The 17,500-nt window shown below is 38.2% G+C and overlaps 1 protein-coding gene across 4 annotated transcripts in view; it reads left to right on the top strand.

Annotated features, from left to right (window-relative positions):
* The window catches only part of LOC123502760 (glutamate receptor 1-like), an 815,513-nt gene that overhangs the window by 634,597 nt on the left and 163,416 nt on the right, over positions 1 to 17,500 (top strand). For all 4 annotated transcript variants that reach the window (XM_045252006.1, XM_045252005.1, XM_045252004.1 and 1 more), the window contains exons 9-10: positions 2,160 to 2,351; positions 14,321 to 14,428. In XM_045252006.1, coding sequence (XP_045107941.1) covers positions 2,160 to 2,351; positions 14,321 to 14,428 — 300 coding nt within the window. The remainder of the gene's footprint in view (positions 1 to 2,159; positions 2,352 to 14,320; positions 14,429 to 17,500) is intronic.

The raw sequence follows: 17,500 nt of genomic DNA, 5'->3' as shown, positions 1-17,500 counted from the left end.
CTCAGTATATTGCAGCCTCTCTGGTAATGGGGCCACTGGTTTAAGGGGAAAAATAATGGCGTCTTCTTTGCCTTATTATTTATGGGCAGGATTTGGGATTGTGGGAGTCTGTTTGTGGTGGTGATGGTGGCTTTGGTGGTGGTGGTGGTACTGGTGGTCGTGGTAGTGGTGGTGGTGGTGATAATAGTGGTCGTTGTTGTTGTGGTTGGCTTTCTCTTCGTTTTTTTTTTCGACCTATTTTAGTGTTTTCTTATATTGTTCTTCTTATTCTTCTTTTTTTCATATTCTTTCTACTTTTAGGTTTTAGATATTTTTTTTCTTTTCTTATTGTTGTTTTGTTTATTGCGTTATTCTTAGTTTTTTTTTTTTTAGATATATTTGCTAATTTTACCTTTTTATCTTTTTTTTTCAATAATACCTTTTTTTGTCGAAGTTTATCATCATCAGCCTCATCCTTGTCATATTTTTTTCTTGGCTTTTTCTCCTTGTTGTTATCTTTCATCTTCCTTTTTTTTTTTTTTTTTTTTTCGTTTTCTTAACTTTATTCTGGTCGTTGCTCTGTTTTACCGCTTCCTCCTCTTCCTCTTCTTCTCTTTCATCTTCTTCATCCTGATGTTAATTTTCTCATTGTAAGTATCGTTTCTCTGTTTGTTTTCCTCGTCTTCCTCTTATTTCGCTTCCTCTTCTTCATGCATTTCCTTCTAGTTTTCTTCCTTTCCCCTCTCTTCCTCTTCATCTTCCTCCTCTTCTCTTCTATTCTTCCTCCTCCTCTTCGTCCCGCTGTCACTCAAAACATTAAGCTTCCCACAAGAGACCTTTTCTAACACGCTCTCACAACATGCGCTTCTAATTGCGGGATTGTTTCCTCTGCTGGTCGCCTGTCAGTCTTCCTTTCCGACTCAGCCTGCAGCTATCGTGTTGCAGCCGTGCTTCCCTGACAGGCGATTATGAGGCTACATGGTTCTGTGAGAGGGAGAGAGAGAGAGAGAGATTGTGGTTCCCTTTGTTTTGAATTTGTGTATTTTTCCCTCCCATTTTGTCTCTCTCTCTCTCTCTCTCTCTCTCTCTCTCTCTCTCTCTCTCTCTCTCTCTCTCTCTCTCTCTCTCTCTCTCTCTCTCTCTGCAAAACACCTCCCATAATTTTTTTTTTTTTTTTTTTTTTTTTTGGCGGCTACAGTGGAACATTTATTATATTTTTGGCATTTTTTTGCTGGTGTTGTCCAGGAACTCTCTTAGTTTTATGAAAAAGGGAATATAGAAGAATAAATATTAAGGTGGCATTGGTTTAAATTTCAGTCCTTCACTAGTACCGCACTATCAGACATACCAGCCGTGTTCCAACTTACTTACAAATCATTTTCATATCTTCATAAATCCTTCATTATTAATTGTTACCAGAGAGGGACACGTATATGAATTGAGCAACACACACCACCAATACCTCTGACCTTCATGGTGACCTGTTCTGACCTGATCTGACCTGACTTTACCTTCATCCAGTGCTTGTTGACTCCAGATGAAATAAAACCGATTGGAAAAAAAAAATGAACAAAAAGATATGATGCAAAATACACAAGTTTGCCGTTCCAGGGTTGAATAGAAAAGGGTAAGAATGTGAGGAAAATGTATATGTAGATGGTTTATTTGTTTTATAGGTTGCCAAGTGAATATCAAGAGATGGTATGTTTTTTTTTTTTTCTTATATTTTTTTCTTGTTTTGTTATCGTGGTGTTTATTTGTGACGCCACTTATTTTGCCCAGATGTTATTTTTCCTGGAGATATTTGATGTTATTCCACGTCCCCGTCGCGACATCAACAGGCTGAAATAAACTGTGCAAATATTTCTTTCACCTTGATATATGTATAAAGAATGTGTTTGTCTGTCTTTTCCCCCCACCTCTCTCTCTCTCTCTCTCTCTCTCTCTCTCTCTCTCTCTCTCTCTCTCTCTCTCTCTCTCTCTCTCTCTCTCTCTCTCTCTCTCTCTCTCTCTCTCTCTCTCTCTCTCTCTCTCTCTCTCTCTCTCTCTCTCTCTCTCTCTCTCTCTCTCTCAACACACTTACTCCCACAAATAAACCAACACCACCACACACAAGCCAACATCACCACCACCACCACCAGACAACATGCACTAAAACCTCGTTCTCTCTCAACCCTCAGGCACAGTCGGCGCTGATCTACGACGCCGTGATCGTTGTGGCAGAGGCCCTCACGAAACTCAAGCGCAAGAAGCTGGATGCCTTTGGAGAAAGCACGGGTCTGAGCTCGCCTCGCGGGATGGGATGTGACACCACGGACAGCGACCAGAGCGTTTGGGAGCATGGCGAGAAGATTACACGATTCATGAGAAAGGTCAGGAGGAGATGAAGGTTGTGGTAATGTGTGTGTCTGTGTATGTGTGTTTTTTTTTTATAACCTTTCTGCTCGTTAGAATCGCAAAGGATAGCAGGAAAGCGATTGTAAATAAGAACAAACTTGATCACGTTTTCTGTTCACACGGCAGGTAAAGGTAAAGTACGAAATAAATAAACCAACAGGTAAGTAGATTTCCACGTTTTGTTGGGAAATAGCTTCAGAGAAAACGGGTTTCGGAGGAAAATATAAATATGTGTTCTGATTTCGTTTTGTGAAAGGGAGAGCAAGCAAGGAGTAGGAGGAAGAGGAGGAGGGAGTTAAGAAAAGTCCTATCAGAGTGGAGTGATAGGAGCGTGAGTGAATAGGAAGCAAGAGTGATTTCGTGATGGGCTGGATAAATGAGACGGATTCAGAAAGTGGAAAGAAAACGTGGAGGGAAAAAGGGAAGGAGGTCAGACGGGTGCACCAGTCACGGAGAAAACACTTTATAGAAAACGACTCCAATGTTATCACGGCAACTAAAGAAAATGAAGAAAAATGTCAGCAAGAAGAAAAAAAAATAGATGAAAAAGGAGAGAAAAAGAAAACATACGAGATTTACTACGAAACAAAATAACACGCTCTGAACGAACACAGGCGAGCCTCGGGGAAAAAAAAAAAAAACTATTGATGCAGGAACTCGAGTGAAAGACAACCAGACCAACCAAACAAAAGCAACCCAGGCAACCAGCACATCCCAACACAGCCACAGCAGCGTAACACAAATGCCTCACGAATAAACAAGATGAGAAGGAGGAGAAAGAGGAGGAAGAGGAGGGAAGGGGAGGCACTCACACACTCCTGGGGGTGACATCAGTGCAAGGCCAAGCAACACAACGCAACAGAAGCGAGTGCTGCGCGAATGACAAGTGGCACAGGTTTATGCGAAAATGACACAGCCAGCAGAGGGGGAGAGCGTTGAGGGCGGCGAGGAAACCCCGTTAAGCACAGATTAGTATGTTAACGAGCAGCGGGAGAGGGTGTCCGAGACGCCTCCGAGCTGCCAGGAGGGTCGCGGGGTCGTGAGACGAGATGGACAGCTTTCCCAAACTCCAGCCACAGTCTGAGCCACTCGCGGCCCAGATGGAGTCACGCGATGGATGCTGATGATACGACCGCGGCCCCAGACTGTTCCAGGGAAAAGCGGGAGGGAAGACGGAGAAAGGGAGGGAGAATGGAAGGTGTGTGTAGGCAGTCTGCGTGGGGAGAGAGAGAGAGAGAAAGAGACTGTCGTTTGAGTAGAAGCGGACTGTCGTTTGAGGAGAAGCGGTTGTAGAAGAGAGACTGTTTCTAGAAGGCACGATCCCTATTGAAGCAATCCATGGGGAGAGAGAGAGAGAGAGAGATTTTGCATGAGACGAAACGGTCCATCATCTGAGACATTTAAGACTCAAAATAACAAGGCATTTTTTTTTTTTTCTACAAGAGACTTTCCCTATATCGCCTTTCTCTCTTCCACATAAATACTGTAGAAGCTCCTCCTCCTCTTCCTCCTCACCTCACCTCTCCCTTCACTCATAACTATGCAGCCTCTCCTTTCGCCACCTCTCCTCCTTGCGGGTACAACTTACTCTTCAGGAGCCTTGAGTAGCACTTGAGCCTCTCTGAGTCCAACACTTCAAGACCGATGCTTTGTGGCGGCGGCGGGGACTCAGGCCGCCCCTCGAGGTGTTATTGGCGGCTGGAGGAGTAATAAATGAGGCAGAAGGGCGGACTTGTTGGGGTCTGTGAGGAGGTGGGCGTATCCTGGCGGAGAAGCCCTTGACCGATCACTCCGCGCCTCTTCAGAAGTGTAATTGCGGCGCAAAGGATGGCAGAGGGTAGGAAATAGGAATATATAGCCTTAGTGGTACTTTGAGAGGGCTTTTAAAGGTGTTTTGGGTACATTTATAAAGATATGGTAAAAGTGCGTACCTTTGTAATGGTGTTGGCAAGGTCTTTATTATGTTTGGACCAAGAAATGTGTTTGTAATCTTCTATTTTCTCTTGTCTATTTTGTTTTCTGTTTCTTCCCTTGTGTGTTCTACCGTTGTATCATTCTCGTCAGCTTCCTTTCTCTGTCTTCCTTAGAACGCTCTGGCATCCCTGGCCGCCTTGGAAACTTTACCTTCATTGTCTTCTTAGTAAGCTTTCTCCTTCTATATCTTTATTATAAAATGCGTATCTCTCCATCTTCATTTTTTTTCATGTATCTTCCTTGCAAGCTTTCTTCCTTCGTGTTCCTCCTACAAACTTTCCCTCTCTGTCTTGTAAATGTTCCCAATCTTTATCTTTGCTCTAAGGTTTCTTCCTCTATATTCCCATTACGCTTTCTCTGTACCTTCCTTGTAAACTACTACTCCTTTATCCTCCTTGGTTTAGTCAGTATGTGGTGGCTGTGTGGGTAGCGCTGGAAGGAGCATGGAGCGTGCTCAGCGGCAGTGAATGAACGTAACACACGAGTAATAGCCGTGCAGAAAGCATAAATTAACCGTGCGTACCACCAGAGACATTCAACTCAGAAAACGGAGACAAAACAGATACACTCAGCTGGGACTCGAGCAAATACTTCAGCGAGTGGGAGACGTAGGCAAAATTTTCAGGATAGGTAAGTATGATACAAAAAATAATCGGTCCATGCTTGAAAAGTTAGATATAGAGAAGAGATGTGAAGGAATTGCATTTCAAAATAAAGTGGTACATGAATAGAATGGAGTCAGCAGTCAGGTTGTTAGTGCGGAGTCATTAGGGAGCTTTAAAAAGAAGATTAGACAACTTTATGGATGGGAATGGTGTGCAGCTATGTTTCATATAAGGCCTAATGGCTTCTTGTAGCTTCCCTTATTTTTTTATTACGTTCTTATGAGAGAAAGAATCTATATAAGTGGTAGTAGGCAGGAATGATCCTAAAGAAACCATGGCTTTTTAAAACTAGACAGCGCAGCTCCCGTTAAAATCATTCTGCCCTAGAGAAAAGGTCATATGGAGGAAAAACTTGGATTGAAGCTTAAAACGAGAATTGCGATACAGAGGAAAACTATGCAACGTGCAGAAAATATACCATGTGTATACTGTTTGAAAAATGTAGAGAAATTGGTAGGAAGCTTATATGAAAGAGAGAGAGAGAGAGAGAGAGAGAGAGAGAGAGAGAGAGAGAGAGAGAGAGAGAGAGAGCTCTAAAATGTTGCCACTGACTAAGGGTATATATAAGTGAAGAAAGATCTCCTTGGAGGAAAAAGATGTTGTTGTTGGATTCTTTGCAAAATGTTGAAAGAAAATAATAAAAGTACAGAGGAATAAATACACACACACATACACACACACACACACAGCTCTCTAATGCAAGAGTTCACCAGTATTCTCAAACATTCATACCTTACTCTGGTGAACTCTGGAACTCCCTGCCTGCTTCTGTATATCCATCTTCCTACAACTTGACTTCTTTTAAGAGGGAGTTTTTAAGACATTTGTCCCTGTCGTTTGGATAATTCTTAATGTTTTTAAGGAAACTGTCAGTCCAGTGGGCCTTTTTTTATATATTATTTTTTTTTGCCCTTGGCCAGTTTTCCCTCGTGCATAAACACACACACACACACACACACACACACACACACACACACACACACACACACACACACACACACACACACACACACACACACACACACACACACACACTTTACTTTCGAATGATTAAATTGCAATGCATCTTATGAGTAACTGAACTTGTGTAGGTTAACATAAGAACATAAGAAAAGAGGGAAGCTGCAAGAGGCCGTCTATCTTCTCCATCCATGAACTTATCTTCTTTTAAACCTCCCAATTGGTTCAGCCCTGATTACATGACCACTGAGACCGTTAGACTCATCAACCACTCTGTTTGAAAACCAGTTTCTTCCCATTTCTTTCCTAAACCTGAATTTTTCAAGTTTAAACCCATTATTTCACAGTGAGGAAGGGCAAAACAGCAGAGGCAAAACTAGCTGATAATTAGCCGGTTGTCTTAAATGATTTAGTTCAAATCTAATTTATTGATTAACTATGTGTGGAGAAAAATATGAAGAAGAGAAAAAAAAGAGAAGCGAAGATATAGAAAACAAAGCGAAGATGGTACAGTAGGAGAGGTGAAGGAAAAAGGAAAAAATGACTGAAAGAGATTAAATTGAGAAGGAAATGGAATAAAAAAAAAGGAAATGAGGTAAGAAGTAAGGAATTTAGAAGAAAACTGGAGGAAGATGACACTGAAGCAGAAATGAAAGAAATAGGAAAGAAGGAGGATAGGGGATGATAAAGTAATAAAAGGAGAAGATAAAATAGAATAACATATTTTTGAAGGCATAAAGGAATACATGAGAAATTAATATACTGAGGTAAAATAAAGCAAAAAGATTCGATGAAGGAAGAAGGAGAATTTAAGAGAATGGAATAAGCCTGAATAATGGAAGTGGGACGGGAAAGAGAAAAGAAATAAGGGAAATGCAGAAAGGGGAAGAACAGGGTATGAGAAGAATGGAGGAGAGGAGTGAATTAAGGAGATAGAAGAGACGAAAATAACAGTAGAAGAGTCATGAAATCTTGAGGAAATGTTATTAGGAACAGAAAGAATTAGGGATGATGGGAAATATTTTAGAGAAATATATGAAAAAGGTTTATAGTAAGTTTTACTTCACATTGTTTGTGTGTGGGAACCTAAGGAATTTGGAAATTAATAAATGAAAGGAAATATTAAGTTGGATTTATTTTCAAAATAGATTTATGTTTATATTGTTTGTTATTGCGGTAGAGAAATGTTAGGGAGAGGTAAACTGGTTAAAATAGTATATAGGAAATATTTAAGAAAAAAATTGCACTAGAAACTTTTTGAAAATATTTTAGTTCATATTGTTTATAGTTGCCGTAGAATAAAAGGTAAGGCTTAGGAAGGAAAGAAAGAAAAGTAATAAATGACAAATATTTGGAAATGAAATTCGCTGCGTTGTAAATTTTTAATAATAGTTTTGGTTTGATATTATTTGTCATATTCGCGGATACCTTTTTTAATAAAAGACATTAATATGATTTAGCAGAGGTGAAGAATGCAGAACGGCCTGCAGGTGTCAGTCACGGGGGATGATGAAGACTGAACTCATTTGCATATTTCATTAAGCTCTCAACAAATCATCCGCATTGAAATACTGCACGTCAAACATGTCTGTGTTTTGCGAAAAAAAAAAAAATGTATAAAAAAACTTATGAACCTTACATTTTGTTTTGGCGTTATAATATTTCAATTAAAATACGAGTTACACAAATTGAGTCATTTTTTACTCATAATGATTTCCGTTAAATAACTGCATGTCATAAACCCCGGCGGACACACCGGGCGGTGCTCACGTGTCACGCTAACACTTGCAATATTCCTTTGTAATTCATCGCAGGGTGTGAAATGCCGCGCCTCGCCCATCCATCACCTTTCACCATCATCATCATGCGCCACGATCTTACGCTGCGCCGCCGACACACATATGACAGACTTTTGAGTGTTTCGTGTAGCTGATTGTTGAATTTGTATTATTTTATACTTAGTTTCTCTCTTTTTTCCATTAGTCGTGTGTTATTTTTGAAAGTCCGAGCGTTATCTCTCTCTCTCTCTCTCTCTCTCTCTCTCTCTCTCTCTCTCTCTCTCTCTCTCTCTCTCTCTCTCTCTCTCTCTCTCTCTCTCTCTCTCTTTATTACATCATCCATAAAATTAATCAACAGTAAAATATTACGTATTTCTAATGTTCTTTAACATGATTTAGTCGCAAGTGAGGAAGGAAGCGGAAATATTGTGAAATCGTACGGAACAAACTAGTCTTTTCCTTTGAGTTCTCTGATTATTATTATTATTATTATTATTATTATTATTATTATTATTATTATTGTCGTTATTATTATTATTTGGTTGTATGGAAAAACAGGGTACGTTTTTTTTCTCTCTCCCTTTACCATCTTTCTTCAAACGTAGAAACATCAGAACATGACTTGGTGTAAGAAGAACCAATTCTCTTGACACTCTTACAGTGGCGGACAGAATAACAAAGAGTAACAAAAGGTAGTTATGATTTTCCTACTGCAAGACAAATATTTCCTACAGTTTCCCGTTTTCTTTTAATCCTTCAGTACCAGGATACCTTTTTATATTCATTCTGCTTATTATTTGGCGAATTTATACAGCTTCAGAATCATGTGGGGATTGAAATAGTGAAAACTTTGGGCATCAATCTTTTGACCTCCATAGACCTTTCGTATTGTAAATAGAATCGTCCTGTCATACCCCAAAATTCAAGGTAAAAATGCGTCCTAGCACTGAAGTGGTTAAGGGCGTGATTTAGGCTGATGTTTGTTATTATTATTATTATTATCATTATTTCATATTGCATTTCCTTATTTAATCTTTTAACTCGAAAAGAAATAAATCGTGTGCATTCTATACGACTATCATTATCAAGTTCTCGTAATTAAGCACACCGTTGCGGAATAATTGATAATACTCCTTGTTGCTTCCCACTGGCACGTGCCAACATTTTTTCTGATACATTATAATTAATCGTCAATGAAATATTTGGTTTATAATTAAGTTATTTCACAATTAAAACATTTGCTGGACATCATTCTTTATTCATTAGATTCTTGCCCACTGCCAACAATAGAAATACCGACATCACCACCACCACCTCCACCCCCGCCATCGACAACAGCAACAGAAACATCGAAATATAATCAAAAGGAAAATACCAGAAGCTCTTATAACAATGACTAACCCTAAATTAAGAAAAAATCTCGAATTTAACCACAAAATATTGTTAATAAAGAAAATGGATAATAAGAATCACGAAAAGCGTACAAAAAATAGAATAAGGAAATCTATAGATATGAAAAGAAATAGAAACAATGAAGATTAATTGTTATAGAAAAAATGAATTATAAAAAAGAAAAGTGACAAAAAATATATACAATAAAACGTAAAAAAAGAAAGTATGTAAGAAAATAAAAAGACTAAAGAACTTATAAAACAACAAAGGAGAGAGTGTAACGCAAGGAGGATGAAAAAAAAAAAAAGGTCAACGGAAAAGATAAAATGATCTCAAAGTAGGAAGAGGAAGAGGAAAGCGTAATTGTGTTAAAAGAATGTCGAGAAATATGAAAACTAAATAAAAGAATAGAATAAAGAAATTAAAATAAAAGTAAAAACAGGAAAAATTAAAGAAGAAAATGGGAATGGGAAAAGGAAAAAAGACAATAAGAAACCGAAATAGATAACTAGAAAAATAAAAAAAGGCATTCGTATGAGAAACTAAAAAATTACGATAATGCACATATATATATAAAAAAAATATATATACAAACGAAAGAGTAGAATTAAAAAAAAATAAATACAAAAAGAAAGGAAAAAAGCAGAGCAAGGATAACACAACCTGAAACCAGAAAATATAGAGACGAAATAATGCAATAAAGAAAAAAATACGAAACAAAGGAAAGAACAAGATAGGAAGGAAGACAAGAATTAAGAGGACGAGAGATGAGAGAGACAAGAAGATAACATAGTATGAAACAACAGTATGATACACGTAAGAGGATGAGAAAGAATCAAGATATGAAGCTGAGGAGAAGAAAGGAAGGAATGAACAGAAGAAATGAGAAGGATTACAAAGTTGGAGAAAAAAAGGATAAGAAATGAAAGCTGAGGAGAAGAAACACACAAGGAGTTGATGAAGACATGAGAACAAAGGATGAAAGGGAGGAAACTCGAAAGAATCAAGGAATAATACAAGAAAGAGAAAAGGAAAAGCGAAAGGAAAGTGATGATTAAGACAATAAATGAAAAAAAGGAGGACGAAAGAGAGGAGTTAAGAGAGCAAGGAACGAAAAAGGGAAATAAAAAGGTACTGAAATTAACAAAGAACAATAAAGAAAGAGAAGAGGAAGGAAGGAAGGAGAAACAGGGATAAACTAAAGAGAGAAAAGGAAAACAAGGAAAGAAAACCATACAAATCAAAACAAGGACAGAAGAGAATGGAAGAGAAGGAAAAGGAATGAAAAAGATAAGAGAAAAGAAAAAAAAAATAGGAGGAAATGAAATAGAAAGATGAGAAAGAGAAATAGAAAGAAAAAAAAGGAGGAGAGAAAGACGAGAAACTACAAAGGCAAAATGAAACAAAGAACGAGAATAGGAAAGCGTAGATAAAGGAACAAAATAAAGAAGGAATGAAAAGAAACAGGAGAAAAACGAAGCAAGAATGAAAGAAAACGGAGGAGAGAAAGACAAGGCAGGCGAGAGAGAGAGAGAGAGAGAAGGCGAGAAGCAACACAGGTAAACTCGAGTCTTGCAGGATATTACTCTTCATTAGCGGCTCCTGACAGACTCGGCGTGCTAATGAGTCTTCTTCTCGTGCCTGATTGCGTGTGTGTGAGCTCCGCCTCCGCCTTTTTGTCTCTCGTAATGAGGATCAAAAGGCCAGCCAGTTTGCGGCCTAATTCTGCGAGGATGAGTCAAGTTGATGCATTAATTTACCGCTGCCGCCGACATAACTCCTCTGTATAACTTGTGCCCGCCTCTTCATAATTCACAAGCCCCAATTGGGAGGAGGAGTGGCTTTTGAGCGTGGCCTCCATCCCCTCCTCCCTTCCACTTCCTCGTTACCTGAACACAGACTCTTTTTGTCTTAATTCTTGTGTGTTTTTTTTTTTTTTTTTCGTGGGGAGAGTGAGTTTGTGGGTCTAATTGGTGGTGGTAGTGGTGGTTGTGGTTGTGGTTGTGGTTGTGGTTGTTATGGTAGTGGTTGTAGACTTAGTACTAGTGGTGGTAGTTGTAGTAGGTAGTAATAGTAGCTTAAAGTGTCTGTCTTATGTCATTTATACTACTACTACTACTACTACTACTACTACTACTACTACTACTACTACTATTGATAATGATGATGTTGTTGATGATGACAATAATAATAATAATAATAATAATAATAATAAATATCAGTAATAATAGTAATGATAATAATAATATCACTATAAATAATAGTACCACCAAAATCAGAGCCCGAATTTATCCCCAATTCACTGATTAGTCTAGAAAAATAATAAAGAAATAACAACACGAAATTAAATTATGTGTTACACTGCTTTTCCCAGCACACACACACACACACACACACACACACACACAGAAGCCATTTCAGGAACCGGGAAATTAGGTCTCCAGCGTCTCCCTCCACAGCAGCAAAAGAAACAAAGTGTACCTGTCTTCATAATTTTGGCCACCACTGCTGTTGAGTTCCGCTTCACCTCCTGTGCGGCGCTCACCACTAATATCCCCCAACCTGATATATTCCCTGTGCGTACGTGTGTGTGTGTGTGTGTGCATGTGTGCCAACGATCGAGCCCTTTTTTCCCTTGGCTTTATTTCCGTGGGACCACTTTAGCGAGGAATACGAGGGCGAGACAAGAGGTAATTGTGTCTCTTTGAAGTTACATTCCCTCCTATCCCTCCTGTCCTAACCCTTCTTCTCTCTCTCTCTCTCTCTCTCTCTCTCTCTCTCTCTCTCTCTCTCTCTCTCTCTCTCTCTCTCTCTCTCTCTCTCTCTCTCTCTCTCTCTCTCTCTCCATCTCGCCTTCCCCGCCAGCCCTTTCGTGATAGAGAAAGCGGTGGCAGCGTTGTTATACCATAGGTTTGTGTGGTCTTTGTATGATTAAGACAAAGGAAACAGCAGAAGGAGGAGGAGGAGACAGAGGAGGAGAGGGTGAAGAGCGAGTGGCTTGACAGACTAAGGCAAGGAGGTGAGAGATAATGGACAGAAGAAAGGTGTAATAATTGTGATGGAGTATAAAAGGGAGATAAAAAGGACGAAAAGTTGTAAAGAATAGGGAGAAAAGAAGGAAATAACAAATCAGACAGTTTACATATAAAAAATGGGAGGGGAAAATGTTGCAATTGCCAAGAAGGTACAAGGGGAGTTAGAAAAGGGAGATAAATGATGAAGGGTTAAAGAGGGAAGGGGAAAAGAAGTGAGGGATTTAAAAGAGAAATGGAGGGGAGGAAAATGCTACAATTGTGAATGTAATAATAGACTTTTAAAATGGTAATATAGGTGAAATTTTGGTCTGGAGAGAGAGAGAGAGAGAGAGAGAATGTTTGTGTGTGTGTTTTGCGTAAGTGGCAGAGAACAGTGAGAAACATATTATATGAAAATAGAAGAATGTTAAAGGATTCTGTTTTACCTCTGTGTGTGTGTGTGTGTGTGTGTGTGTGTGTGTGTGTGTGTGTGTGTGTGTGTGTTTAATTTATATCCATATGAACCAATGTATTTTTGATTAATGATGTTTTCTCCTAACTTGGCAATGACATCACGTATCATTATTATATTTGTAGATTGTTAACGTGCTTCCCCAGTCAGTAGTATGTATGTATGTATATATGTTGTATACTGTATAGTGTGTGTGTGTGTGTGTGTGTGTGTGTGTGTGTGTGTGTGTGTGTGTGTGTGTGTGTGTGTGTGTGTGTGTGTGTGTTTCTCTTTCTGATGGTTGACTTAATATTCATAGTCAAACCTTTCCTCCCTCCTCTCCCTTTTTCTCAATTTTTTTCTCCCTCTCTTTCCCTCCTTCTCCTCCTCCTCCTCCTCCTCCTCCTCCTCCTCCTCCTCCTCCTCCTCCTCCTCCTCCTCCTCACTACTACTACTACTACTACTATTGTTCTTTATTCTGATTTTTTATTGCCTCACTTCCTTTCCTTCGTTTCCATTTTCTTTTATTTCTTTACCCCGCAATATGATTCACTCATATTATAGTGTCTTCCTTATCTCTCTCTCTCTCTCTCTCTCTCTCTCTCTCTCTCTCTCTCTCTCTCTCTCTCTCTCTCTCTCTCTCTCTCTCTCTCTCTGTCAGTAAATTAATGAAAATATGAAAATAGGTTAATGGAAAAATATATATTTGATGTTAAAAATATTAATTGCTACTCTTAACGCTGAAGAAAAGTAGGAGTAAAAAGTAACACGTGAATATAACAGGAAAATTACACCTCATTTCCTCACGTGATCTGTGAAAACTAACAATTAATTAAGCGCCTGAAATGTCAAGGTCAGAGCGCTCTTTATGATCCGCTGGTGTGAGTTTGTATACAATATTTAGGTGCGCGCGTAATGGCTGAGTTATGAGTGCTTTTCCGCGTCAGACAAACAAAAGGAGTTATTTATACGCGATGAAACACGACTGCCAGTGTATCAAGGGCAGGTTTGACTAAACTCAGGGATTAATGTGATGCATTTCGCATATTATTGGAGAGAAATGAAAAATTGATGTCATATTAAAAAAGAAAGTTTTGTATTCACTCATAACTAAACATAACTACGTCAGATGCACAATATTTGTTTAACACTTGTGCATATTTTAAATGATGATTTTTTATCATTATTATTTTATTATTGTGAAGAATTAAGTCCAGATGTATGTCAAAGTAAAACAAAGGAAGCGTCACAAGAATCAATAAAACGCATTGATGAGAGAGAGAGAGAGAGAGAGAGAGAGAGAGAGAGAGAGAGAGAGAGAGAGAGCAATACAGAGTTATGCTTATTGTCTTAACCATTTCTCTTTATCCAAATCTTACACTTCCTAATAGAATAAACAATAAATGTAACAGAAATAGACAGCAAGACATAAATCAAACTGACAAAAAACGCATTTTCTCTAAATTACTCACGAGAAACACTTCACAAGAAAATTAAATAGAATAACTACAACAATTCTGTCTAATCCTAACCTGACGTTACCTAACCAAGCTTAACCAAAACCAAAGACAACCTAACCTAACCTAATCAAACTAAACTAAATTAACCTAACAAAATAAAAAGATACACTCTCACAAAACTACCACATAAATTGCAGTGGGTGAATCAATAAATCGTTGGTGTCTATTAGGTGTTCATTCTTCCCTGCAGGTGGAGATGGAAGGCCTCACTGGGAACATCAGCTTCACGGACGAGGGCAAGAGAAGGGATTACTCTGTGGACGTGGTGGAGATGACTTACAACAGCGAGACCATCAAAGTGAGTGTTAACGCTTTTATTTGTAGAAATAGTAGTAATAGTATTTTTTTCACGATTTTAAGTTATACATACGATTATTTTTATCCACATTTTTCTCCCAGAGTTAATTTTCTTTTGATAGAGTGTGTTAGGTTGCGTAAGGTTTGTGAAGATGAATGACATTGGTAAGTAGTTTTTTATGGCGAATTCTTCATCAGTTAGTAGTAGTAGTAGTAGTAGTAGTAGTAGTAGTAGTAGTAGTAATAGACGTAATAACAGTAGAAGCTGTAATGATAGTTGTAATAGCAACGTCATATTTTCAAAACCACAAACACCAAATAATATACATTTCACAAGTCTCCCCTCATTCACACCACAACAATGATTCACGCACACAAAGCTAGACCTCATGTTTACGTCGTACAGAAATTTACAGCGAAATTAAAGAAGAAAAAAATTGCAAAAAATGTATATAGAGATATTTTTATGCACTCCACCATACGGATATGTAAAGACGGTTTCCTCCTTAGCAACCATAAGATATAATTTCCTTCACTTCCCTGTTATTCCAAATGCGAGCGTGGTGCCAGAAGCAGGTGTATTAGATGGACGTAAGATTGGAACACAAGACACAGGGTAGAGAGAAGAGAATAATGAGCAAGGGAGACAGAAGGGAAGTAAGGGAAGGAACAGAGGGATACACTTAGATGGAGCTAAACAAGTAAGGCGAGCAGGGAAAAGAGCTTCAAGAACATGTGTGGTGTGAGGGTGCTAAGCGATTACATTAGTGTGGAGGAAATGTCTTACCCTTTAGCTTAGTATAGTGTGGATATTTGAGTGTGTGTGCATAACTTGCTCTCTAATCTTTTCTATTTTTTTATTGTTTTGTGTTCTATTTCGTGCTTGATCTTCGTTTCCATGAGTAGTTTAGTAATTAAGCAATAGTTGGATGTAGGAATAAAAATGAGTGGTGATAGTTAGTCTGTATGTGTCTGAGTGGTTTACAAAGTTGATTTGATGGATGAATGGCTTAATGGCTAAATGTCCTGGAGGGTCAGTGGAGGTATATCTGATTGACTTATTATATACTACATGTTTGTGGGTTTTTAGCAGATGAATGTATGACTTACTGCTTGTATTCCTGATTAACTGAACTGTTTGGATGAATAAATGAATGACTAACTTGATGGCTGACTGCCTATAATAGTGAGTGTCCTGTTTCTCCAGTATTTTTTTTAATTTTTCAGTCAAAAAAGGTTAAAATTGCTAAAGATAATATATAACAAAATCCACTCTGTTTTGGCTTCACACACACACACACACACACACACACACACACACACACACACACACACACACACACACACACACACACACACACACACACACACACACACACACACACACACACACATTGATAAGCCTTGTGACGGGCAAGCAGCCAAACTGAGGGAAGAAGGAAAATGGCTGGACAAGATTAGATCAATGTTAGCTTTAAAGGGAAAATATCTTAACATATATCCCATGAGAAGAGAGAGAGAGAGAGAGAGAGAGAGAGAGAGAGAGACAGACTGTAAATAGAAAGATAAATTTATTGAAAAAATGAATATATGGAAATGGAGAAACCTGTTCGCTTCTTTTCAGTCAATAAATTCAGAACAGTTTGATTTTTCTTTTGGAGTGAAATGGAATGGAATGGAATAATAAGTTTTCCCCTTTTGGAAGCAGACTGTTGTGTATATTAATTGAATTTTTATACACACACTATTTTATATTTAACGAAGTGTAACGATAAATCCGAAGTGTGGATAGAGAAATAAATGAAAGGCCAAAATAGCAAGGGGGAAGAATAAGTCAAATAAAGAACAAGGGAAAGCAGGAAGACTTGATGAATTATAATATGAGCGAATGGGAGAGAAGTGAAAAGAAATGCATAGTAAAAGGAAATATAAAGAATAAAATACCGCACAGCAACAAAATATGAAAGTAAAATTTTTAAAAGAAAATAGAAAATGTACAGTAATGAAAAAAATAGATAATGTTATGGAGAAAAAAAACAAGTGGAAAAGAGAAAATGATAAAGAAGGAAAAAAAAACATGCCAGACATAAAACTGGAAATAATGTAGATGGAAAACGGAAAATATTGTAGTAAAAAAAATGGAATGAGAGAGAGAAAAAATGGGAAGAGAAAGACATATATGAAAGTAATAATAACCAAAACGAGCTAACACACACACAAAAAAAAAAAAATAGAAAACTGCAAAAAAAAAAAACAATATGAAACTTAAAACAACAAAAACAAAATAGTGAAAATATAATAATAACAATAATAATAATAATAGAAGTAAAACAAACCAACGATAAGAAGTCCTTCATAAAAATCGGAATGAATGATGAAAGGGTAATGCTATAAGTGGTCCTTCTGATATCTTGTCTCCTTTCACCTGATTTGGCACATCCTTGAAGAACTGTCTCTTGCCTCGATCAAGTTTGAGAGTCTTCGTGATTTTCTTTAGAGTTAATTGAGCAAGAAAGACAAGGAGAGGGAGGCGGATGTGAGAAGGAGTTGGAAATACGAGTTGAGAGAGAGAGAGAGAGAGAGAGAGAGAGAGAGAGAGAGAGAGAGACATCGGAACACACACACACACACACACACTTCATTAACTACATCAGGGACCAAAACTTTGACATTCTTTTCTTTACAATATTTTTCCCGTCACTTCCCAGCACTCCCTCCCGTCTCCCCCTCACCCCCCACTCTCTCCTTCCTCCCTTTCCAACTTTCTGTACTCTCTCTCTCTCTCTCTCTCTCTCTCTCTCTCTCTCTCTCTCTCTCTCTCTCTCTCTCTCTCTCTCTCTCTCTCTCTCTCTTTCTGTGTGTATGTGTTTGTGTGTTGTTTGCCAGATACGCAGTTGAAGGAAAAACTACAGGTGTGAATAATTCAGTTAGAAGTTTCAGGGAGAAGTTTCCTTGTGGCTTTCCAGACCTTACATGTCTTGATGGTGAGAAATGCCTAGTTGCCGCCAAGTGTCCCCACGTGTGAAAGTTTCCTTGTCTTCTGGAAAATTCAATGAGGTTTTTTTTTTTTTTT

Source organism: Portunus trituberculatus, chromosome 12 (assembly GCF_017591435.1).
Source record: "Portunus trituberculatus isolate SZX2019 chromosome 12, ASM1759143v1, whole genome shotgun sequence".
NCBI lineage: Eukaryota > Metazoa > Arthropoda > Malacostraca > Decapoda > Portunidae > Portunus > Portunus trituberculatus.
Note: the sequence above shows the minus strand (reverse complement) of the source record. Positions and strands in the feature narration are given on the sequence as shown.